This window comes from Pecten maximus, unplaced genomic scaffold (assembly GCF_902652985.1).
Source record: "Pecten maximus unplaced genomic scaffold, xPecMax1.1, whole genome shotgun sequence".
NCBI classification, from domain to species: Eukaryota; Metazoa; Mollusca; class Bivalvia; order Pectinida; family Pectinidae; genus Pecten; species Pecten maximus.
In genome coordinates this window covers 1,614-29,060 of record NW_022979228.1, presented here as the reverse complement: position 1 = coordinate 29,060, position 27,447 = coordinate 1,614, and the positions used below count along the sequence as shown (strand labels likewise).

The 27,447-nt window shown below is 37.8% G+C and overlaps 1 protein-coding gene across 1 annotated transcript; it reads right to left on the bottom strand.

The window, feature by feature from the left end:
- On the bottom strand, positions 1-26,496 carry LOC117318358. The gene is made up of 10 exons (XM_033873361.1): positions 26,302-26,496; positions 24,906-25,041; positions 22,485-22,730; positions 20,803-20,938; positions 18,685-18,724; positions 16,656-16,810; positions 14,893-15,352; positions 12,990-13,096; positions 2,996-3,298; positions 1-993 (listed from the first exon to the last, which is right to left on the bottom strand). The coding sequence occupies exons 1-10, from the start codon at positions 26,321-26,323 to the stop codon at positions 154-156; spliced, it is 2,445 nt and encodes an 814-aa protein (XP_033729252.1). The 5' UTR covers positions 26,324-26,496; the 3' UTR covers positions 1-153.
- Between the last annotated feature and the right edge of the window lie 951 nt (positions 26,497-27,447).

Sequence of the window (27,447 nt, the reverse complement as noted above, 5' to 3'; positions counted from 1 at the left end):
TTAGATCATATCATCCCGTATTATATCATATCATCCCATATTAGAGCATATCATCCCATATTAGAGCATATCATCCTGTATTAGAGCATATCGTCCCGTATTAGTTGGATGAAGCACCATCACTTTCATACTGTCCTATACATCCCCGTTACTTTATGTACTAGTATCTTGGCCTAGCTCTGGGAATTTAGAATCCATCAGGCCTAGAAATTTCTTTTTGGCACGATGAAGTCGTCTGATGGGGTCAGTTACATTCTTTTTAAACAAAGCACTTCCATTGTCAACATATTGCATGCAGCGGTTTCTTGCCCCTCTCATTTCTTGGAGAACATATACATATGAACCTCTGCCACAAGTCCGTAGGCGTGTCTGAAATCTTCTCAGGTAGCTACCAATCAAGTGCTCGCCAAGGTTTTGTTTTGCACAAGCAAAAAGTGGTTCAGATTTTTGCATTTCACTCAAGAAAGAAACCAGTAGCTGGGAGTCATGTCTGATAGTACATGTAGCTGCTAAGTCAACCATGACAGAGGAGAATTGTGAGCCTGTGACAATATCGTTCCCATAGTTACCACATTTGTCACAATCAGAAATTTTTTCAAAAAACCATAGCAAATGGACCCTTAGGTCAGCTGAAATTGATGACTCCGTCTCCTCGTTGGCATCGTTACATGTATTTGACTCTCTGAGCCTCCTGAAAGCCTGTTGTATCAGAAGGAATACGTTTTCGGAAAATATATCTCCAAATGGTAATGTGGATGAGTCCATTTGGTCATGTTCGATTTTGGCCAACAGTAAGAGGGCAGCAGTAGTGTAGTTCTCGTTGTGGTGGATGACCTTCTGTAGGGCCTCATGCCTTAGCACCTCATCATGGACAATTTTAAGGAATTCACTGCACTCCTCACCATGCTTGAAGGGGGCCTCAAAGTACTGGAGTAACATGTCAGTCGTCTCCTTTGGTAAAGTGACATCACTCACCATATAGTCTTCCATGACCTTAAAACACACAGAACAAATACATGATCACAGTTCATATATTTACACAGAACAGATAGATAATCTTAGTTCGTATCTTTACACAGTTTGTGTTACAGTGTAAAGCATTCAATCTGTATAAAAGATACTACACAATAGACTGTGCATGATAAATATAACATTATACATGACTTCGGACATGACAAGCTTGTTGACCAAAGAAGACAAACAACTAAAACCATAGATTGAATTGAAATTGGCCGTTTATTTATTAAACGACAATAGAAATAAAATTGCAATACAAGTTGATATTCATAAAATCAACCATATGAATCGAACTTTGGTCCAAGGTGTCGATACAAAACCGCCACAATGGTATCTGATTATCCTAATGATCAGGAACCATAACCCACCCGTAACAATATTTCTAACAAGAATACTTCATGGTGGATCAATATATGTCCAATAAATGCAGGTTTGAAAATTATAAAGCCTACCAAATAAAATAATCAAAATAATCAAAAAAAGAAATAAAAATGAATTAAGGATCTCTATACAAAAATACTGAAATAAACAAATAAACACAGGGCAATAACTTTTACAAAAAAAAGTAAAATAAAAATGTCATTCAGGGAAACACAACTATATATCATGGTTATAAAGCCTATCAAGTTTCAAAGAAAGCAGTTGAAAAATATAGATCACCAAACAAAAATCAAATACCAATATAAACTAAGGGCAATAACTTTTACAAAAAAAAGTCAAATCAAATTGCCTAACAGCTATATATTATGGTTAAAAATCCTACCAAGTTTCAAAGAAATTGGTTTAAAAAATGTAGTATCCGATCTACAGGCAAAAAATGTAATATTGAAGTAAACAAAGGTTAATAACTTTTGTGGTGTACAGCTGAATCACAATGCCTCTATGGGAAACACAACTATATATCATGATTATAATGCGTAACAAGTTTCAAAGAGATCAGTCTATAAGTGTAGGAGATCTCCGGACAAACAAAAGTTTACACCTGATGGACAGATGATTCCATACAACTCCCAATTTGATGGTGTATAAAAAGGTAGGATCATCACATGCTAAATATAATGACATCATGTAACAGAATGAATTTTAACAATATATTTTTTTTAACACTTTTCTTGCCAGAAACATTTATGAGGATATGACAAGGTCAGGAAATAATGAACTTATTGTCTTAAAATCTGACACAAAAGCTCTTTCTGCCAAAATTTGCTTTGTTGCAAAAAAATATTATGGCCGTCCATGCTAATTTTCTCAATATCTTGACTTTTTGGAGGAAACATGTAATTTTTCACAAAAGTGATTATTTTAAAATAAATGAAAAAAAATGCCACAATTCTCTGTAAATATTTACCATTTACAAGGAGACTTTGTTATACCAAAAACATTTTTTCATAAAACTATTTTGTCATGAATGGAATCATATACAGTTTCTTGCAATGATTAGATCATGGAAGAGCAAAGAAAACTACCTGACCATTAAAATAAAACAACACATTATTGTCATTTTTCTTTTTATCACATAAAGATGAGTTATCTCCCCTTTATATTTCATCGCATTGTTTTGACGTTTTCCTGGTGTCACAGACCAAAATGACCCTTTCTACTTAAGCATATATTTATCAGTGATCACAGGGTGATATCTCTTACAAACTGTACTCAAACATAGTTCTGATGTTTCATTGGAAGTCTTTTTCTTGGCATTATGAGTCGTGTTTCATATCACATTATGACTATATACATGCAATACTATTTACATCAAAGTTAATTTGGCCACTTTAATTTTATCATCGTGCTAATCTGTTAATGTTTGGGAATGCTCTAAAATTTAAGTGCCCCAATATAAGTATGCTTACAATGGTTTGAAGGAAATCAATTTAAATCAATTTAAAAGTTATCATGTGGATTAATGGATGGATAAGGTAACTACTACATATATATATATGTATTTGGGGGCTGCATTCACATAAAGAGCATTAATTACCTTTATGATTCGTGTGAGGTCCCTCGGGCAGAAGAAGAGACACAATTCCTGCCAGTTGGGAAGAATCAAGCCAAGAAACTCCATCTGAATTTGCAGGCCTATTTCTACAAATGAGGTACAGAGCATGTCCTTTGACTTAATGACATCGGATGAGTTGTTGCCAAACTTGACCAACCGCATTAGAAATTTAATGCAGGAGACTTTTTGCTCAAGTAAGGTAAATTCTTTCTGATATTGCTTCAGTACATCGTAGACAAGAAAGGCATACTCCACATCGTCTATCCTTTCTGTGTAGGTCAGAAACTACAACAAAACAATTCCTGTGATTAATATGCTGTGCGAGTTTTTAATTTTGTTGACAAACATTTCCCATCACAGTAAATTATAAATGATTGAAGTGTTGTGTCTGAAATGTACATATGTATATCAAGTTTAACGAGATTCCAGAAACAGTCTTTGAGTTATGGCATTAACAAGAGGCCCATGGTTCTTAATGGTCACTTGAGTTTTGAAATATTTAACTTTTTGGCCCCGCTCATCAGTCCAGAGAGTCAGTCAGAGCCAACATTTGCATACCATGAAGTGTCATCCCATGCTGACAATGTTTACAAAGTTAGAATGAATTCCAATAGAAATCAAACAAATGATAGTCAAAAATTTGATTTCCTTATATAAACTATAGTTAACTTTAATATAGTTCATAAAGAGGAGTGGGGGAAGTTCTGGGGGTACATTTTACGCAGGGGAATACAAAGTATCTGGGGTTGGGGAAGTTGTAAGATGTCTTTTATATGTATATGAAGGTTTCCTTTGTTGATCTTAATTATATTTATCAATGGTACAGGGTTCACTGGGGTTACTCAAGTGTTTGTGAACGCTAGGGCGGCAGGCGTGCATAGTGACGTATATGGTGAAATACGGATAGCAAAGAGTGAAGAACCGACTCTCCCTCAGGATAACTGTACTACTAGGAACCCTTCCCCCATTGTTAATCAGCAGTCTGGAGGCATGGAGGCGTTCGAGGCCTTTTCCTTGTTCAGACAATACTTGGACAATAAGTAAGATTCCTTTAGGGCGGATCTGGTAGAAGGAGAGTCCGTACCGAAAAAAACCTAGGTCGGACACGTCCGTTAAATTCAAGTCCCAAGGGAACAGAATAGAATTCCAGTTCAACGAGGTTCAATTAGAGGCGGACGTTTCGAGGCTTATTAAAAACTCCAGAAGCGTGACATTGACAGTTGTGTTGACTTGGCTAATAACCTTAAAGTCAAGGAATACGTATCCGACGATTTGGCTTCAGACAGCGAGGACGAGAAACGCATTCGACAGGCGGAACAGAGGGCATTGAGGACTATCAAACAGAAAAATGACACTCGGAAACGTAGCTCTGCTGTGTTTAGTAACGGCAACAACCCTAATCCACGCAACACCCCTATCCCCGCAGCCGCGGGGTCTGCTTCTTTTCGTCCCTTTGGTGTCAACGCCCCCCCGTAGCGCCGCCCCTTCCGACCAGTGTTTTGGGTGCGCGGGTTTGGTCACTGGATGAGAGACTGTGGTAAATTCAGGCAGGGAGGATCCCGACAGCCCCAGCAGCAGACAAACGGACCAAAGTGAAGACATCCATGATAAGTATACATGTACTGCTCCAGCGTTGTTTGACTCTGACGAACTGTGCTCGCATAAACATTTTTTTGAATATCAAGATAAGTGTCCTGGAAATTCTGTTAAAGGTAGATTAAGAAGTCATATCCAGTTCTGGAAAAATATTGGTGCTTCAGAATTCATTGTAGACACGATCAATGGCGGTTATGTAATACCTTTCATTTCGACCCCTCCTAAAACATTTTCAAAAAATAGCATGTCCGCAGTAAGAGAGGCAGAGTTTTTCACGCAAGCTATCGATGATTTGGTTAATAACTAATGTGTTGTTCAGGTCCTATTTCTTCCTCATATAGTCAATCCTTTAAGTGTTGCCTATATTAGTTCGGTAAGAGACGCCTGATTTTAGATCTTAGGACGGTAAATTTTTACGTCTGGAAAGAAAAAAAAAAGAAAATTTGAAGATTGGAACGTCGCTTTGGAATATTTTGATCGCGTCTCTCTTTTGTTTAAATTTGATCTAAAATCAGGTTTTCACCACATAGATATTTCCTGTAATCAACAGCCATTCTGGGGTTTTTCATGGGACTGGAAATTTTACTGTTTTAATGTTCTGCCATTTGGGTTGTCATCAGCCCCGCACATTTCCACTAAAATCCTTGGGGCTCTCGTTAAACACTGGAGACGGAATGGTATCAACATAGTTTTGTACATAGACGATGGTCTAGGTTGTAGTTCGGATAAAGTCAGCTGTCAGAAAAGCAGTGATTTAGTAGTGATTTTGTTAGAGTTTCGCTTCATCGTGCAGGGTTTTTTGTCAACATTGAAAAGTCTATTTGGGCCCCTTGTCAAACCCTTTCATGCTTAGGTCTTACATGGAATTCTTCCAGTTTCAGCATTTCCGTGCCCGACACAAGGGTGCAGAAACTAGTTACCAGTATAGACGACGTTTTACACACTTTACCTTTCATATCTGCCAGACAGCTGGCCAAGGTTACAGGGTTAGTTATGTCTTTCAGGCCTGTGTTAGGTAATCTCTGTTGTCTCATGACTAAGCGATCTATGGTGTTTATTTCGAAGTCGACATCCTGGGACGGTAAGGTCAAGGTCAATAGCGATCCCTTCATTGACGAATTAGTGTATTGGCGTAATAACGCGAGTGCATTGAATGCTAGGTTTTTATGTACCTATGACGTCCCAAAAATTATGTTTTCTGACGCTAGTTCGTTTGCGTGTGTGGCATACTCTGTAGATCTCGATAATAAAGTTTTTCACAAAATGTGGACAGATACAGAGGTTACACGTAGTTCTTCTTGGAGGGAAATGAAAGCTATTTCATTAGCACTACAGTCATTTGCATCCGTCTTAATAGGTAGACGAGTCAAGTGGTTTACGGACAGTAAAAACTGTGTTTCTATCGTTACTAAAGGTAGAATGAAATCAGATCTGCACGAGATCGCGAGAGACATTTTTTAATATTGCTCCATGAGTAGCATTACTATCGAGCTCGAGTGGATACCTAGAGACAGTAATGTTCAAGCTGATGAGATCAGTAAGATTTTCGATTTTGATGATTGGTGTGTTACTTCGGAGTTCTTTGAGTTTATAGTTTCGCTATGGGGAATTCATACTGTGGACAGATTTGCTAGCGTGGACAATGCAAAACTTCTACGATTTAATTCCAAGTTCTGGAACCCGGGCACGGAATGTGTAGATGCGTTTTCCATACATTGGACAGGCGAGAATAACTGGCTTGTACCTCCTATTAACTTGGTTATTCGGAGTATCAAACACGTCTTGGTGTCTCGGACATGTGGCACTCTCATAGTTCCTAAGTGGCAGTCAGCACCGTTTTGGCCATTCATTTTTAATCACGATGGTTTATATAGGGATTATGTGAAGGATGTCCTGGAATTTCGCGAAACGGATCGCATTCTCGGGAAAGGTGGTGATAACAACTCCTATTTTAACCCCGATAGATTTGTTGGTGCAATTTTAGCAGTAAGATTACAAATCTTAGTTCCTATTTGCATTGTTATTCATTAAAGTGTTTCCTAATATATTACGTTTTGTTTCTATTTTGAGTTTCTATTGTTTGAAGTAATAAGCACATGAGATATGTTTATGTTCTAGATACGCATCATTTGAGGGTCACGCGGTGCCAGTAGTAACGCATGAGTAACCTTGTAGTACGAGGCTCATTCCTGCATTGATCACGTGCTTGTTTCTTTTACGCATGAGTAACTTTCCGTAGTATTTGTAGTACGAGGTACTATTGTCGGTACACGTGTGGTACATTCTTTGTTTGTGTCTAGCGTTTGTCTTGATGCAGTATTTTGACTTGTTTCCCATGGTGGGATTGACGACACTTTGTGTGTTACATGTACATTGTGCGTGGAGGTCACGTAGGTGACGCTTCAATATACATGTTTAATGACGAGGCCGGTACTTTGGAAGTTAGCGTGCGAGGTCATCCCGTTGGGGAATTATGCGTGTGCGACAAGAGTGGTAGGCACGTGGTAGGGTGCGTGGGTCATCATCCGCTTGAGGCTAAATAACGGTACTGGGAGTTATAGGTCCTTTATAACGGTATCTTTCGATAATGCTTGTTGTATGTGCAATTAGTTACTCATTGTTTATTCTTCTACACAACTAATCACGGGCGATGAGTCAACATGACTACCGGAGACAGCAGACTTTTACCTCTCGTCAGCGATTTAGAGAGAGTAGTTACTTCCTCTAAGACTGTTAATACGCAGAAGTGTTACGATCAAGGTTTCAAACAATGGTGTTCATGGGCGAATTCCTTCAAAGCTAATGTCTCACCAGCTTAAGAACATTTTGTTGCCTTATATATAGTGTCGGTAATTAAATCTAGTTGTAGCGTTGCTAAGTTAGATCAGGCTATATATGCTATTGCTTGGGCTCTTCATTTGGCAGGTTTCCCGAATCCTTGCTCCTCTAAATTCATAAAAATTATTAGATCAGGGGGGTCGGGATTGTTAGGGTGTCAACCTTCTAAAAAGGAGCCTTTCACTCACGCCATATTAAGGCAATAAGTGACACATTTTGCTAAAGATTCCAGTTCGCTTTTGGATCTTAGGATCGTATGTATGTGCTTGGTGGGTTTTGCTGGTTTCCTTAGATTTTCGGAATTAGTCAATATTAGAAGATCTGACATTGTTTTCGAGGATCAGTTTATGACTATCAGAATTCTTATAAGTACGACAGATGTTCTCGGTGCAGGAGCAGTTATTCGTTCGTTTGAACGTGTGAATTAGAACACTATTATATTTATGAATGGTACGGGTTCATTGGGGTTAGTAAGTGCTTGTGTATGCTAGGGTGGCAGGCGTGCATAGTGACGTATATGGTGAAATACGGATAGCACGTGAATTACCTGAGGGTAGGGGTGGACATATACACGGTGTATAGGTGATAGCGTTATTCGAGCTGTTGCAGCCGGACAGTGCGCTTGTGGTCTTTTTACACCCCCCCCCCCCCTTCCCCCTCCCCGATTTGTGTCATCTTGATGTGATAAAGTGGTGAATGTTTCTGATAAGTTTTCAGGATTATAGGTGATGCTGATATGAAGTGATCTCGATGGAAAATGTTTTGGAAATCACCTGTCAACCGACGATCCGCGATTGGAATGATTGATAGTGCCTATAACATCCCTTGACGAGGCTAGATACGAAGACGTTTCGACCAAACGCCTGGTAATCAGTCTATTTTATTGTATTCGACCTCAATAAAGCGCTAGCTGCAGTCAGTTATTAGTTATATAACAGTGTTGAGTTATAATTGATAAATGATTTATGTTCGTTTGAACGTGTGAATTAGAACATAAGTCATATTTGAAGGTTAGGGCAAACAATAATAATAATAAAAAAAACAACAACACTTTTGGCCCCGGGATTTGGATTTGGTGGGATGGGGTCAGAAACATTGTAAATGACACCCCCTGTGTCGTCTATTAATATCTTCACAATTTCAGGTTGATGAAGTCAAAATCAGAGATTTTTGGTAGGGAGTCTTTTTATGCAAGGGGGTTACATTTTATGCAGAAATAAAAAAGTATCCAGATACCTTTTGGTACGGGGGTACATATTATGGATAACACCACACGGACAGCCGAACAGACGACGGACGCCACATCACGGCATAAGCTTACTTGCCTTTGGGCAGGTGAGCTAATAAATGGTATTCCTAGACGACTTTGCTAATCATAATTACCTTTGATATGACAGTGTTGGTGTTAGTTACCTTTGATATGACAGTGTCTGTGTTAGTTACCTTTGATATGACAGTGTTGGTGTAAGTTACCTATTATATGACAGTGTTGGTGTTAGTTACCTTTGATATGACAGTGTTGGTGTTCGTTACCTTTGATATGACAGTGTTGGTGTTAGTTACCTTTGATATGACAGTGTCTGTGTTAGTTACCTTTGATATGACAGTAGTGGTGTTAGTTACCTTTGATAGGACAGTGTTGGTGTTAGTTACCTTTGATATGACAGTGTCTGTGTTAGTTACCTTTGATATGACAGTGTCTGTGTTAGTTACCTTTGATATGACAGTGTTGGTGTTAGTTACCTTTGATATGACAGTGTTGGTGTTAGTTACCTTTGATATGACAGTGTTGGTGTTAGTTACCTTTGATATGACAGTGTTGGTGTTAGTAACCTTTGATATGACAGTGTTGGTGTTAAGTTACCTTTGATATGACAGTGTTGGTGTTAGTTACCTTTGATATGACAGTGTTGGTGTTAGTTACCTTTGATATGACAGTGTCTGTGTTAGTTACCTTTGATATGACAGTGTTGGTGTTAGTTACCTTTGATATGACAGTGTTGGTGTTAGTTACCTTTGATATGACAGTGTTGTTAGTTACCTTTGATATGACAGTGTTGGTGTTAGTTACCTTTGATATGACAGTGTTGGTGTTAAGTTACCTTTGATATGACAGTGTTGGTGTTAGTTACCTTTGATATGACAGTGTTGGTGTTAGTTACCTTTGATATGACAGTGTTGGTGTTCGTTACCTTTGATATGACAGTGTTGGTGTTAGTTACCTTTGATATGACAATGTTGGTGTTAGTTACCTTTGATATGACAGTGTTGGTATTGGTTACCTTTGATATGACAGTGTTGGTGTTAGTTACCTTTGATATGACAATGTTGGTGTTAGTTACCTTTGATATGACAGTGTTGGTGTTAGTTACCTTTGATATGACAGTGTTGGTGTTAGTTACCTTTGATATGACAGTGTTGGTATTGGTTACCTTTGATATGACAGTGTTGGTGTTAGTTACCTTTGATATGACAATGTTGGTGTTAGTTACCTTTGATATGACAGTGTTGGTGTTAGTTACCTTTGATATGACAGTGTTGGTGTTAGTTACCTTTGATATGACAGTGTTGGTGTTAGTTACCTTTGATATGACAGTGTTGGTGTTACCTTTGATAAGACAGTGTTGGTGTTAGTTACCTTTGATATGACGGTGTCTGTGTTAGTTACCTTTGATATGACAGTGTTGGTGTTAGTTACCTTTGATATGACAGTGTTGGTGTTAGTTACCTTTATGACAGTGTTGGTGTAAGTTACCTTTGATATGAAAGTGTTGGTGTTAGTTACCTTTGATATGACAGTGTTGGTGTTAGTTACCTTTGATATGACAGTGTTGGTATTAGTTACCTTTATGACAGTGTTGGTGTAAGTTACCTTTGATATGACAGTATTGGTGTAAGTTACCTTTGATATGACAGTGTTGGTGTTAGTTACCTTTGATATGACAGTGTTGGTGTTAAGTTACCTTTGATATGACAGTGTTGGTATTAGTTACCTTTATGACAGTGTTGGTGTAAGTTACCTTTGATATGACAGTATTGGTGTAAGTTACCTTTGATATGACAGTGTTGGTGTTACCTTTGATATGACAGTGTTGGTGTTAGTTACCTTTGATATGACAGTGTCTGTGTTAGTTACCTTTGATATGACAGTGTTGGTGTTAGTTACCTTTGATATGACAGTGTTGGTGTTAGTTACCTTTGATATGACAGTGTTGGTGTTAGTTACCTTTGATATGACAGTGTTGGTGTTAGTTACCTTTGATATGACAGTGTTGGTGTTAGTTACCTTTGATATGACAGTGTTGGTGTTAGTTACCTTTGATATGACAGTGTTGGTGTAAGTTACCTATTATATGACAGTGTTGGTGTTAGTTACCTTTGATATGACAGTGTTGGTGTTCGTTACCTTTGATATGACAGTGTTGGTGTTAGTTACCTTTGATATGACAGTGTCTGTGTTAGTTACCTTTGATATGACAGTAGTGGTGTTAGTTACCTTTGATAGGACAGTGTTGGTGTTAGTTACCTTTGATATGACAGTGTCTGTGTTAGTTACCTTTGATATGACAGTGTCTGTGTTAGTTACCTTTGATATGACAGTGTTGGTGTTAGTTACCTTTGATATGACAGTGTTGGTGTTAGTTACCTTTGATATGACAGTGTTGGTGTTAGTTACCTTTGATATGACAGTGTTGGTGTTAGTAACCTTTGATATGACAGTGTTGGTGTTAAGTTACCTTTGATATGACAGTGTTGGTGTTAGTTACCTTTGATATGACAGTGTTGGTGTTAGTTACCTTTGATATGACAGTGTCTGTGTTAGTTACCTTTGATATGACAGTGTTGGTGTTAGTTACCTTTGATATGACAGTGTTGGTGTTAGTTACCTTTGATATGACAGTGTTGTTAGTTACCTTTGATATGACAGTGTTGGTGTTAGTTACCTTTGATATGACAGTGTTGGTGTTAAGTTACCTTTGATATGACAGTGTTGGTGTTAGTTACCTTTGATATGACAGTGTTGGTGTTAGTTACCTTTGATATGACAGTGTTGGTGTTCGTTACCTTTGATATGACAGTGTTGGTGTTAGTTACCTTTGATATGACAATGTTGGTGTTAGTTACCTTTGATATGACAGTGTTGGTATTGGTTACCTTTGATATGACAGTGTTGGTGTTAGTTACCTTTGATATGACAATGTTGGTGTTAGTTACCTTTGATATGACAGTGTTGGTGTTAGTTACCTTTGATATGACAGTGTTGGTGTTAGTTACCTTTGATATGACAGTGTTGGTATTGGTTACCTTTGATATGACAGTGTTGGTGTTAGTTACCTTTGATATGACAGTGTTGGTGTTAGTTACCTTTGATATGACAGTGTTGGTGTTAGTTACCTTTGATATGACAGTGTTGGTGTTAGTTACCTTTGATATGACAGTGTTGGTGTTAGTTACCTTTGATATGACAGTGTTGGTGTTACCTTTGATAAGACAGTGTTGGTGTTAGTTACCTTTGATATGACGGTGTCTGTGTTAGTTACCTTTGATATGACAGTGTTGGTGTTAGTTACCTTTGATATGACAGTGTTGGTGTTAGTTACCTTTATGACAGTGTTGGTGTAAGTTACCTTTGATATGAAAGTGTTGGTGTTAGTTACCTTTGATATGACAGTGTTGGTGTTAGTTACCTTTGATATGACAGTGTTGGTATTAGTTACCTTTATGACAGTGTTGGTGTAAGTTACCTTTGATATGACAGTATTGGTGTAAGTTACCTTTGATATGACAGTGTTGGTGTTAGTTACCTTTGATATGACAGTGTTGGTGTTAAGTTACCTTTGATATGACAGTGTTGGTATTAGTTACCTTTATGACAGTGTTGGTGTAAGTTACCTTTGATATGACAGTATTGGTGTAAGTTACCTTTGATATGACAGTGTTGGTGTTACCTTTGATATGACAGTGTTGGTGTTAGTTACCTTTGATATGACAGTGTCTGTGTTAGTTACCTTTGATATGACAGTGTTGGTGTTAGTTACCTTTGATATGACAGTGTTGGTGTTAGTTACCTTTGATATGACAGTGTTGGTGTTAGTTACCTTTGATATGACAGTGTTGGTGTTAGTTACCTTTGATATGACAGTGTTGGTGTTAGTTACCTTTGATATGACAGTGTTGGTGTTAGTTACCTTTGATATGACAGTGTTGGTGTTAGTTACCTTTGATATGACAGTGTTTGTGTTAGTTACCTTTGATATGACAGTGTTGCTTTTAGTTACCTTTGCTATGACAGTGTTGGTGTTAGTTACCTTTGATATGACAGTGTCTGTGTTAGTTACCTTTGATATGACAGTGTTGGTGTTAGTTACCTTTGATATGACAGTGTTGGTGTAAGTTACCTTTGATATGACAGTGTTGGTGTTAGTGACCTTTGATATGACGTATTGGTGTTAGTTACCTTTGATATGACGGTGTTAGTTACCTTTGATATGACAATGTTGGTGTTAGTTACCTTTGATATGACAGTGTTGGTATTAGTTACCTTTGATATGACATCGTTGTTGTTTACTTTGTCAACAAGAAAACCAGAAAATATTTTCCTGATGATCAATTTCCAGCATATCTCTGCGTGATTTTTGTTGCTTGGGTCTGAAATGAGGAATGTCAAAAGATATTAGAAATAAAGTAACATTATTTTTTTTATTTTTTTTCAGTATGGCAAGATCAGTACATTGTTGGAAAGCCATTCAACAACAAGAGGCCCAGGGGCCTTAACGGTCATCTGACTCTAAATTAAAACCCTTATATTATTGTAGTATGCATTCTCTGTAGCAAGTATATAGTGGCACTGTTGGCCATGGTGGCCATCTTGGATTTCTGACCGACCCAATAAATAACAACACTTGGTCTGGACTATCTAAGGATAAATTCTGGTAAGTTAGAGCTGAATCCCACCGGTGGAATTTGAGAAGAAGTTTGAAATAGGTGTTGTTCAGGAAAACCATGATTGCGCAATCATGTTACAAAATGGCCGCCATTGCTGCCATTTCAAAGTTTTTACTAGGCCATAAAAATAACAACACTATGTTGGCTCGCCTTCCTTGACATCCTCACCAATTTTCAGCTCAATGGCACCAATGGAACTTGAGAAGAAGTTTAAAATGTGTTTTTCAAGATGGAGGCCCTGGCGGCCATCTTGGATTTCAGACCAATCCAAAAAGTAACAACACTTGGTCAGGATCCTCTCAGGAAAATTTCAGGCAAGTTTCAGCTCAATAGCACTGGTGAAACTCGAGAAGACGTTTAAAATGTGTTTTTCAAGATGGCGGCTATGGCGGCCATCTTGGATATCGGTCCGACCCGAAAAATAACAACTCTTGGTCGGGATCATATCAGGATCATTTCAGGCAAGTTTCAGCTCAGAAGCACAGGTGGAACTTGAGATGAAGTTTAAAATGTGTTTTTTAGATGGCGGCCATGGCGGCCATCTTGGATTTTGGACCGACCTGAAAAATAACAACACTTGGTCAAGATCATATCAGGATCATTTCTGGCAAGTTTCAGCCCAACAGCACTGGTGGAACTTGAGAAGAAGTTTAAAATGTGTTTTTCAAGATGGCGGCTATGGCGGCCATCTTGGATTTCGGACCGACCCGAAAAATAACAACACTTGGTCGAGATAATATCAGGATCATTTCAGGCAAGTTTCAGCTCAAAAGCACAGGTGGAACTTGAGATGAAGTTTAAAATGTGTTTTCAAGATGGCGGCCATGGCGGCCATCTTGGATTTTGGACCGACCTGAAAAATAACAACACTTGGTCAGGATCATATCAGGATCATTTCTGGCAAGTTTCAGCCCAACAGCACTGGTGGAACTTGAGAAGAAGTTTAAATGTTTTTTTTCAAGATGGCGGCCACGGCGGCCATCTTGGATTTCTGACCGACCCGAAAAATAACAACACTTGGTCGTGATCATATCAGGATCATTTCTGGCAAGTTTCGCTTTAATCCCACCGGTGGAACTTGAGAAGAAGATTGAAATGTGAAAAGTTTACCGACGGAGCACGGGTCAGATGACCTAAAAATCCAAGATGGCCACCTGTCAGTCATTTTGTTTTCCTGATCAGACCCAAAATTAAATGGGCACAACTAGGGACCAAGGGGAACCTACATGGAAGTTTGAGAAATATCCCTCCAGTACTTTTCAAGAAATAGCAATTACAATCTCCAATTCTCAGAATCCAAGATGGCTGCCTACTGGCCATTTTGCTTTCTTGATCAGACTCAAAATTGAATGGGCACAACTAGGGACCCAGGAGATTACATGTAATAACATGTGAACTATCTGATGATGAGAGGCTGAATATATACCGGTAAATAAGCTACATAACAACCAAAGACTTTACAGTCAATTAGTGAACACTGCTTTAACGGATATACTTACATAAATGATGTGTCGGTATTGTCAGGTTCTTCAGTGGACAGGTACTGAGACAAGCAGCCTCCAATGATAAGGTCTGTGCAACTTTGTCACTTATTAGGGATTTATGCAAAAAGAGGCTGAGCAAACCAACAGGGTAATTATCACCATAGAAACTACCCTGATGTTCCTGTAGTGCTGAGGTGTACTTCGGAATGATCTGTTCCTGTAAGGTACGTATGGTATTATTGGTGTCCACAAGCTTGAAGTACGACTCCCGTATATCGTCGTCTAGGTTTATAAGCCAGCTGTATTCTACCACTGAAATTGTGTCTTCTGGGGCAATTGCTCTGAACCTGCCAAGCTCCATGGCACGGAAAGTAGCCTCCAGGATTACTGGAAATCCATCAGGCCCTAAACTGACTAGGTCTTCTATCTCGTAGAGTGTGTAGCAGACGTACAGTAGACCATAGGAAATCTGGGCCTGTAGAACACAACATAGGAAATCAGTATCCTCCATTACATCATGTACTAGAGCAATTAAGAGGTCACCAAAGTCCCCCGCCACTCAAGCCCATGGGTCACACCAGTCTCATTTATATCAAATATAACCACCCTTCCCCCAATGATGTTTCACATCAAATTTGGTTGTGATCCAACCAAGGGTTAAGATGGAGTAGAGGTTTGAAGCAAACAATCACCAAAACTCCTTGTTTGAGGCCCTGCCCCTCTAGCTACAGGGATCACACCAGCCTCATTTACATAAAATATGATTTCCCTCCCTCTAAGAATGCTTCACACCAAATTCTGTTGAAGTCTCCTTTAATGTTAAAGTAATAGCGTTATTGATAAAGGAGCAGCGTTTTGAAAATAAAAGTTCAGTGGCTGATGGCTATAGGCCCAATATTAACTCCATGAGACTTTTGGTTATTTAGAGGAAGTCGTTTAAAAGGTTTTAGCCTATTTGACCTCTGTGACCTCGAATGTGGGTCAAGGTCATTCATTTGAACAAACTTGATCACCCTTCAATTGAGCATGTTACACACCTAATATCAAATTCCTGGGCTCCTTGGTTATTGAGAAGAAGCCGTTTAAATAAGCTCACTTGCCCTTCAAGCAGGTGAGATAAAAAGTGAAATGTTGATGACAACAACATCACTGCTGCTAAAAGAAAAGTAACACTAAAACTTTCACTGCTTTGTCAGAGGTGAAGCAAAAACTTGCCTGGAAAATGCAACTAACTAAAGTTATAGAGTATATTGGAAATCCAGGTAAGTTCACCTGCCCCCGTATTGATTCCTTGTTCGATACAGACGTAGGTATGTCTGGTATCTACGTGTACCATTCCTTGTTCGATACAGACGTAGGTATGTCTGGTATCTACATGTACCATTCCTTGTTCGATACAGACGTAGGTATGTCTGGTATCTACGTGTACCAGTATGACGGTGTCTAATAAAGGTGAAAAGTAATCACTTCTTTGTAGTTTATACAAAAGGAGTTGGTCCATTGTACGTGTCTTAGTTCTTGTAGATCTCCGAGTGGATACTTACATAAACATGGCTTCAAAAATGACACAAGGGTGACAGAAACGCCAAAATTAAAGGATGACAAAAACGCCAAAATTAGACCAAAATTAAACCATTCTATTTTGACCAAAAACCGCCAAATTTTCCCCATATCAAAGTATCATGATTTACAGTATTCCAATATGCTATGTTGATAATTTTGAACAGTGACAAATCTTACATGACCTTTGACCTGACATATTAAATCTAGAACACCACCTTAGACATGCCCTCCATATCGACCTCTATGGTTTCTAGACGAGGCACAGAGCAGGGTTTCTTCTTTGGTCTGTTTTTCTGTTTACGTGATCGCTTCATGGGCACTGCACTGGAAACACAGTCGTTCTCTGATTCGTCACTCTCTGAGGATGAGGCTGAAACCAACAGTAGTAATTCAGGATTAACATTAGAATAAATCAATTGAAGTGATTTATTTTTGTACATCAACACTTCTAAGGAAAAAACAATCATTCCATGTGCATTTGTTTTTATAAAAACAATCATTAACAAGAAAATTGAAAAACAAATTTAGATTTTTATAAGGTACCATCAATTACTTTTGAAAACTCATGTAATCGCGAAATGCGTAATCGATGAATCTTAACAAGGTCTGAATTCATCTCATTAAATCATTCATTTTTTAGGTCATCTGACCCAAAGGGTCTCGATGATCTATAGGCATCATGCTCTGCCTGTCGTGCACTATCTGTCATGCGCCGTGCGTTATGCACCATTAAACTTTTACTTTCAAAATGCTACTCCTCCTTAACTCCAAAACAGATTACTACCAAATTTGGTGTAAAACATCATTGGGGGAGGGCAATCATATATTATATAAATGAGGCTGATCTGACCCCTGTGGATAGAAGGGAAAGGCTCCAAAATGAAAACTTTGCTGAAATTTTGCTTTAAAACCCTATTCCTCCTACACTTTTGAGTAGATCACAACCAAATTTGGTGTGAAACATCCATTCATATTTCATAAGAATCATATTTTATATAAAAGAGGTTGGTGTGACCCATGGGGCCTGAGTGGTGTCATTTTGCTTTCACTTTTCACTTTGGAGTGGATTACACCTAAATTTGATGTGAAACATCCTTTAGGAAGGTCAATCATATTTTATATAAATGATACTGGTGTGACCCATAGGGCCGGACGTGCGGGGCTTTAATTGGGGAATACTGGATATTTTGCTTTAAAACTCTACTCTTTCTTAACCCTTGGGTGAAAATTTGTTGTGAAACATCATTTGGGGAGGGCAATCAAATTTTATATAAATGAGGCTGGTTTAACCACTAGGGACAGACCGGCGGGCTCCAAAAGGGGAACTTTGCTGAATGTTTGCTTTAAAACTCTATTCCTAATTAATCCTTGGGTGGATTACAACCAAATTTGGTGTGAAACATCGTCAGGAAGGGCAATCATATTTATGTAAATTAGGCTGGTCCAACACCTGGGGACAAAGGAACTGGGTCCTAAAAGGAAAACTTTGCTGAGACTTTGCTTTCAATATACATGTGTAATGATTCAAATGATCATTAGGGGCCATGGTCCTCTTGTTTCTCTTTTTACAAGGTGATGGTATCTACTAAAATATTTTACAAAAAGAACATTACTATTTTCTTATTGTATATGTGGTTTGTGACATTGAAATAGAACATTACTATTTTCTTATTGTATATGTGGTTTGTGACATTGAAATAGAACATTACTATTTTCTTATTGTATATGTGGTTTGTAACATTGAAGTAGAACATTACTATTTTCTTATTGTATATGTGGTTTGTAACATTGAAGTAGAACATTACTATTTTCTTATTGTATATGTGGTTTGTGACATTGAAATAGAATATTTCATTTACATTGAATCCATTAAATTATATGTGAAAAAAAGCTAAACTGTAGGCCTTTTTGCTGATGTGGATTAATTTTTTTATCTTTCTTAAAGTGTATTATTTCAGGCAAAGATCTTGATGTACCTGTCGATGATAACATAGGAATTGAAAATCTTTGTCAAAGTTCATCTGAAAACAACATACCATCACCAGGTCTGTCCTTATGTCGGGAACAACCTGGGTCTAACGGAACCAACTGTTTGGACTGTGATAAATGATAACGGCCCATTGCAAAGACTCTCATAAGATACTCAAAAGTAAAAGTATGCTGAAAACTCGCACACAAAAACATACATATTTTGAGGCATAATAAAAACAATAAAACACATAGAACAATAAAACACATAGCTACCTTCACTGTCCAGGACCTTGTTACAACCAATGACGGAGTACTGAAACAACAATTTGTAGATCTCTGTATTAAAATGTTACAATTTATTTAAGAATCATCTCTTAATACTGTTTAAATCTTAAAGGCAGTATTCACCTAGCCACATTGTGAATTTATTCTTTATCTGATATATATAACCTTCTCTTTGATAACAAATAAGCCACACCAACATTTATCTTAATCCTACTGATATCTATAACCCTATATTTGATAACAAGCCACACCAATCCTACTGATATATATAACCCTATATTTGATAACAAGCCACACCAATCCTACTGATATCTATAACCCTATATTTGATAACAAGCCACACCAATCCTACTGATATCTATAACCCTATATTTGATAACAAGCCACACCAATCCTACTGATATACATAACCCTATATTTGATAACAAGCCACACCAATCCTACTGATATCTATAACCCTATATTTGATAACAAGCCACACCAATCCTACTGATATCTATAACCCTATATTTGATAACAAGCCACCCCAATCCTACTGATATCTATAACCCTATATTTGATAACAAGCCACACCAATCCTACTGATATCTATAACCCTATATTTGATAACAAGCCACACCAATCCTACTGATATCTATAACCCTATATTTGATAACAAGCCACCCCAATCCTACTGATATCTATAACCCTATATTTGATAACAAGCCACACCAATCCTACTGATATCTATAACCCTATATTTGATAACAAGCCACACCAATCCTACTGATATCTATAACCCTATATTTGATAACAAGCCACACCAATCCTACTGATATCTATAACCCTATATTTGATAACAAGCCACACCAATCCTACTGATATATATAACCCTATATTTGATAACAAGCCACACCAATCCTACTGATATCTATAACCCCATATTTGATAACAAGCCACCCCAATCCTACTGATATATATAACCCTATATTTGATAACAAGCCACACCAATCCTACTGATATATATAACCATATATTTGATAACAAGCCACACCAATCCTACTGATATCTATAACCCTATATTTGATAACAAGCCACCCCAATCCTACTGATATCTATAACCCTGTATTTGATAACAAGCCACACCAATCCTACTGATATATATAACCCTATATTTGATAACAAGCCACACCAATCCTACTGATATCTATAACCCTATATTTGATAACAAGCCACACCAATCCTACTGATATATATAACCCTATATTTGATAACAAGCCACACCAATCCTACTGATATATATAACCATATATTTGATAACAAGCCACACCAATCCTACTGATATCTATAACCCTGTATTTGATAACAAGCCACACCAATCCTACTGATATCTATAACCCTGTATTTGATAACAAGCCACACCAATCCTACTGATATCTATAACCCTATATTTGATAACAAGCCACACCAATCCTACTGATATCTATAACCCTATATATGATAACAAGCCACACCAATCCTACTGATATCTATAACCCTATATTTGATAACTAACCACACCATTCCTACTGGTATCTATAACCCTATATTTGATAACAAGCCACACCAATCCTACTGCAGCTGATAACACACTACCGTTTATCATGAAACATTCCTTGTGTATAAACTTCCTAAGGATGTTTCTGACCATATTGGGTTCAAATCTATCCATAACTTTATGACTAGTAGTGATTAAAAGTAATTACCTGTTTCCACTATTGGACCCCACCCCTCTGGCCCCTTTGGAGTCAGAATCATCATTAATGCAAAATCTGTTTCCTTTCCCCCAAGGATCTTTTAGACTAAATTTGGTTCATATCCATCCATAACTTTATGACAAATAGCGATTTAAAGGAATTGCCTCAATTTCCCCGATTGGGCCCCGCCCCTCCGGCCCCTTGGGGTCAGAGGCACCATTTATGCGAAAGTCTGTTTGTAAATTGTAGCGAATGCGTTTTGAAGCAAATGTTGATGAATGGACGACTGACGCCGCACCATGACAAGCTCACCGGAACCTCGGTCCAGGTGAGCTAAAAAAAAAAAGAACACATAAACATTTCAAGTTGTACACTATATTAATCACAATACCTTTCTAGATAAACATAATAGTTTCCTCAATATGACCACCCCTAAATTGTACAGCTTTTTGTCTATTTTCTTCGTTCCGAAGTGCATCAATGTCTCAAACCTCAACAACATCACAGGAAGCTGTTCCTCATAAGATCTGAAACAGGAATTGTATAAATGTATTATAATTGCCCAAGTTAAAATTCAGTAAGACGTAGGAAGTATATTCAAATCAAATCTTCACACTGAAACATTATCTTCAGTTTGGTAAGTACCGTAAATATTCGCGTATAGTGCGCACTTTTTTTAAAAAATTGACAAGTGAAAAAGACCACTGCGCACTATACGCAAGTACAAGCCTTTTCCCAGTCAGAATGGATGTGATTTGACTGAGATTTGTGATCGTTTCCTTTCACAGCAGGATTGATTTAATACTTATATATAACATATATAAAGCATTAAGAAAGTAATAGTTAACAAATAATCAAAGAAATGAATAGTTATTTTAATGTTTAATTCCTTGAAATTGTGTATTTATCAGCAATTACGTGGATTTATCTAAGTCGATCGTGAGCCACATGTTCCGTACACATACGATCTCACTTGAGCATGTTCCCGTATTCAGGTCCAAAACGATGTATAACATCTCAATTAACATCAAACAAAACTTGAAATGATATAGCAGTACTTAGTTATTTCATACTTCTAAATTAATCACCTTATAAATCCAGAATGTTGCCAGAAACTGATAACGTTCAACTTGTTTATTTACGGAAGCTGTAACAGCACGCATGCGCAATTAGGCACGGGTAACACTAATGCCTTGATCTCGTGCGGCAGTCACTGACCAACTGGCCTTATAAAATACGATATGACTGTGAAAACTACCGGGGTACTCTTATTTATCGTCTGCACTGTAGATTTATTCATTACACATGTTAATTCATTGATATAAAAGTTGTGACCAGCATGACGACTGCAGACTTGTTTCTGTACTGTACTGTATACAAAATGGCGGCCTGTGTTACATTACGTAGCAGTCAGCTTACTAGTCAATCTTGTTATAATTGAGCTTAATTAGCTTTGTATGTTCGTGGAAAGATACCACAAGAGACCATACCTGCGTGAAAATTAGCTTACAAATTCCTATCATCTTATGCTTTAGAATTCATCTACCGCTCAGTTGAAAATTGAAAAAAAAAAATTGTTAATTTTTTTTTTTTGAAAATGAACCTCAAAAACGTACCTGCGCACTATATGCGAGTGCGCACTATACCCGAATATTTACGGTATGTAGATAATTATGCCCATTAATTGGTCTTAACCATTTCTCATCATAAGACAAAAACAACTAGAATACTGACAGATCAGCCTGTGATGTGGCTATATATCCCCCATAATCATTGAGCCATCTTCCCCTATCCAAAGGCTGATGTTTGACATTTGGACTTCAAATACAATCGCAAGGAAGCAAAACATACATTACTTTGATATGAATCTTGTTTCTTTCCCCCTCCTTAATTTGTTGCTAGGCTAATGAAAATGTAAGTTTGTGGGAAACGAACAAATGTAGACAAAGACTCAAATATTCTGGAAATACCACAAACAAAAACATGACTACTGTACGATGGAATACCAGATATCTAATAGGTCATCAGCTTCTTAAGTTACTAAACTGTCACAAGATGTTACAATGTACGTACGTGGTAAGAGGTTTCTGTCTCCCACACAGCAGTTCATCCAGTGAATCAGGAGGATCGGGTAAAAGACTGGCACACAAAGACTGGTAGAAAGGTGCCCGTCTTGAAGCCCCCAAGATGCCCTGAGAACTGCTGTCATCACAATTCATGGAAGAACTTGATATGTAGTTTTCCAGTGGGATGGAATCTAAATCCGACCACTCGGAGGCAGTTATAAACCTATCAGGATTGTCTATGTTCTGAGTGATGCTGGAAAACAAACACAAATTGTACTGATAACGTGCCTCAGGTTGTATCTGTCCAAGCTGGCACTATAAAGGTCACATTATACAGTAACTATATAGGTGCTCATACCCTAGGCCTTCTCAAGGGCCTCCCTTATGCTGTGTAGTGAGTTAGCAACAATCTATTACAAGGAGACCCCGCCACAACATACCCCTAACTGTTCCCAGGACAATAAACCCAACAAACAAACTACCCGGGTATATCTAATGACATTGATCTTTGGTCAGGTGACTTATCCTTTAAAGCAGACTTATCTTGTCTCAAAGTGTCATAAGAAAATGTTCATCAGTGAAAAAATACTGAACCTGTCATTGACTTTGAACCATTGGACCCTGTGACCTTGACCTTCGGTCAGTTGACGCCTTGTTTAGTTCTCTTAGAGGGGTTTTAAAGATAACGCTATATGCCTTATTGGGCCCATCCCTCAGGCCACTGGCAGACCAGATCCTAATGAGAGTAGTCTCCCTTGAAAAATGTGGAACCGTATAAATTGTCTCATGTGAGCATTTTCACTAGTGTGACTCCAGAGGGACCCTATTACCAAATATCAGCATGTGACTCCAGAGGGACCCTATTACCAAATATCAGCATGTGACTCCAGAGGGACCCTATTACCAAATATCAGCACCCAAGTACAATTATAAGATGATGCATAAATACCTTCCAACACTTGCACCAAAAACTTAACTTAAAAAATATCCAAAAATCTGTTTTTTTCCCGAAAAAATCTTTTAGTTTGACTCCAGCAGGGGATAGTTTAACCCCCACAGGGACCATATTATGATAAATTACTATGCATTTCAACACTTGCACCAAAAACTTAACATTATAAAACCCAACGCCGACGCTGGGGTGACAACATAAGCTCTTCCTCTTCTCCGAAGAGACAAGCTAAAAATAGAAATCATTTTCAGACATTGAATCCACACTGTGATCCTCCTATCCTCAAATTACCATAGGTAGGCCTCTTATCCTCAAATTATCATAGGTAGGCCCAATAAGAACATTCAGGACAAAACTTGAGACAACAAGAGGCCCATGGGCCTTAATGGTCACCTGAGATTTGAAATATTTCAGTTAATCTAATTAACCCTTTTGGCCCAACCCATCAGTCCAAGGGGCCGGTCAGGGCCAACATGTGCATATCATTAAGCTGTCATCCCATGCTGATAATTTTAAGAAAGTTAGAATGAATTCCAATAGAAATAAAACAAACAATTGTCAAAAATGTGATTTCCCTATATAAACTATAGTAAAGTTTACCCCCTCCCCAGGGGCAAACGTGTGACCCCAGGGTCATGAAATTTATAATTTAAGTAAAGCACCATAAGACCCTTCCATCTATGAAAAGTATTTGATTCTACCATATCTTAGAGTAGAGAAGAAGATTTTTGAAATTTCAGTCAATTTGACCCTTTTTAGCCCCACCCATCAGCCCCTGGGGGTCATTCAGGGCCAACATGTGCATATCATTAAACTGTTATCCCAGGCTGATAATGTTAACCAGGTTAAAATGAATTCTAATACAAATCCAACAAAATATAGTCAAAAATGTGATTTCCCTATATAAACTATAGTAAAGTTTACCCCCTCCCCAGAGGCAAACGTGAGATCCCAGGGTTATGAAATTCATAATTTAAGTAAAGCACCATAAGACCCTTCCATCTATGAAGAGTGTTTAATTCTACCATATCTGAGAGTAGAGAAGAAGATTTTTGAAATCTCAGTCAATTTGACCCTTTTTATAAGCCCCAACCCGTCAGGCCCCTGGGGGGTGTGGACCATATAATTCACAGTTTTGGTTGACCTTCAGCCATAGAAGCTTTCTGCTAAATTTTATTGAATTTGGTTAAGTGGTTTTGGAGAAGAAGTCAAAAATGTAAATTGTTTACGGACGAACGATGATGGACAAAAGGCGATTAGAATAGGTCACTTGAGACATAAAACCTAACAAAACATTATCTGATTTAACTGACCACTGATGAAACTTGCAGCAAAACTTCAATCAATTATTAATGACCAATGAATGGACAGAAGGATGGACACAGGTGAGTTATCATAATATGTTCAATGAAATTTGATGGGTGTAAAACAAGTGGTAAGGTGTTAATGACAAAAGTGTTGGGTTTATATACAGACCTGTTAATATCAACGGCAGTTTGGATCAGTTCCTCCCTGATCTGCCCTTTAAAACTGGGGATAAAACAGGTAAAGAGTCGCTCTATGTCATGGAACAGTCTGTTCAAACACGCTGAAGGTCTCTGGGTGCTGATTTCTGTACACACAAATAAATGTTAAGGACGCTTTATCAAATTACAAAAGAAAACATATTTTTAACTGTCAATGACCTTAGAGATACTTTTATTTTATCACCAGTGTAAATACTATATACAGAGGTTACAGGGAAAATGAATATGCAAGGGAGCAATTCAAACAAGAGGCCCATGGGCCTTAACAGTCACCTGAATTTTAACATATTTTAGTAGATTTGATTCCTGTGACCTTGAATATGAAGTCAATGTGTGCACTTCAGCATGCTGCAGGCAAAATATATCATTTCTATGTGTTGGTCCTCCAGAAGATGTTGTTTGAAGATTTAAGCATTTTTTGTGAGTCTGGTGGCCTTAAATGAAGGTAAAGGTCATGCTCCTTTACCCCAGCATGCTGTAGGTCTTTAATCAGATCTCTTGGCATCTTGGTTAATGAGAAGTTGTTTGATGATTTAAGCATATTTTACCCCTGTGACCTTAAATGAAGGTCAAGGTCATTCGTTTCAACAACCTTGATAGCCCTTTACTACAGCATGCTTTATGTCTAATATCAGGTCTCTAGGCCTCATGGGTAATCAATTTAAATAATTTAAATATTTTAGCATATTTGACCCCTGTGAATTTAAATGAAGGTCAAGGTTATTAATTTGAACAATCTTAATAGCCCTTTATCTCCGTATGCTAGAGGCCAATATCAGGTCTCTGAGCCTCATGGTTATTGAGAAGTTGTTTAAAGATTTTAGCATATTTGATCCCTGTGACCTTGAATGAAGGTCAAGGTTATTTATTTGAACAATCTTGATAGCCCTTCACCTCAGCATGCTTCATGCCCAATATCAGGTCTCTAGGCCTCTTGGTTATTGAAAAGAAGTTGAAAATGTAAATTGTTTATGAATGGACGATGGAAGACGCAAGACGACAGACAAAAGTCGATTAGAAAATGTCACTTGAGGCTCTCACCTAATAAAAAATTGGTGAATTAAATTCATTCCACTGTACATGAACATAGAACCAATCATACTAAAAGATTAAGTTTGATTATCCAATCAATTAAGAACAATAGGTTTGGTTGTCTGATCATTCTAAAACAATAGGTTTGGTTGTCCAATCACTCTAAAACAATAGGTTTGGTTGTACAATCACTTTAAAACAATTTTTAGGTTTGGTTGTCCAATTATGTAATGCAGTATATACTTGTATGGGTCTTTTGTAAATCATTGTATGCCATTGTTAGGGTTTGTGATGAAACAGTGCTGAGACTTTACCGTTCAGTGTTGTGTTGGCCATATTGATCAACACCCTCCCTGCAGAGCTGACCTCATCACTGCCGACTAACTCTGCTACCTTCTGGATGTAACCGCGGTAGATCTGTGACTTGGCTTTCTTGTCAAAGTTACATGTATCAGGGTACTGTATGCTGCTGAGTACAGAAAAAGAAAACTAGATGTATTTCTCTAGTCCTTGTCTGGTTTCAGAGAGTTTGATATTAATCACACCTTGCATTGAAGCTCTTCAATCAATAAGGTAATAAAGTTCACTTCCAAAGTCTCTGTCAGGTGAACTACAAACACAACATTATGGAGACAAGGACGACTTGTCAGAGTAAAAGCCTGATGCAAGTACGTTCTACAATTAGTAGTGACACTAATGAACAGTCCAATTTATTGAATTGAGTTTGGAAAGTTAATTGGCAAAGGTGACGGCAAATTATTGTTTCTACAACCACATGACACACAGGTTTGAAACACGTGGAACCCAGACAGTCAAGTTTGTTTGAAATATCAGTCAAGATTTTGTCAAGACTTTTATATGATTTTAGGATATCAACATGTCAGGCATAATGGATTATTTAGACACATTTGATCATAGTCTGGAGAGCTGGGACTCTTACAGTGAAAGACTAGTGCAATATTTCATTTGTAACGACATCAAGGTTGAGAAGAAAGACGGCGAAAACATAGCTGAATACTTAGCTGCGATAAGAAAATTAACTAGACACTGTGAATTTGGTGAAGCTTTGTCAGACTCTCAACCTGATAGGCTCGTATGTGGTTTGAAGAATGAACATATAAAACAACCAGAGGGATCTTGGCGCCCACCATTGAATGATCTTTAAAGGTTCCATGTCAGATTGACCTTTTCTCTACTTTTCCCTTCCTCTAAGTCTTACTAATCTGTGTAAATTCAGAAACAGCCCTCTATAGCTAGTACTTTTCCAACAAGGGGAACCTATATATAAAATTTAAGATTTAGCGATAATGGCTGTCTGTTGGCCATGTTGTTTTCCGATTGGTCCCAATATGCAAAACTATATATAGCTAGGCACTGAGGGGAACCTACATATGAAATTTGAGAAAGATCCCTTCAGTACTTTCTGAGAAATAGCGATAACAAACTTCAATTGTCAAAAT

What these genes read in the sequence shown, in the direction of transcription:
- LOC117318358 (XM_033873361.1), bottom strand. Translation starts at nt 26,323, where the DNA reads ATGGCCAACACAACACTGAACG. An exon ending in ACTGCCGTTGATATTAACAG is followed by an intron (nt 22,731 to 24,905) that starts GTCTGTATATAA and finishes TTTGTTTTCCAG; the next exon opens with CATCACTCAGAACATAGACA. An exon ending in TATTATGTTTATCTAGAAAG is followed by an intron (nt 18,725 to 20,802) that starts GTATTGTGATTA and finishes TTGTTGTTTCAG; the next exon opens with TACTCCGTCATTGGTTGTAA.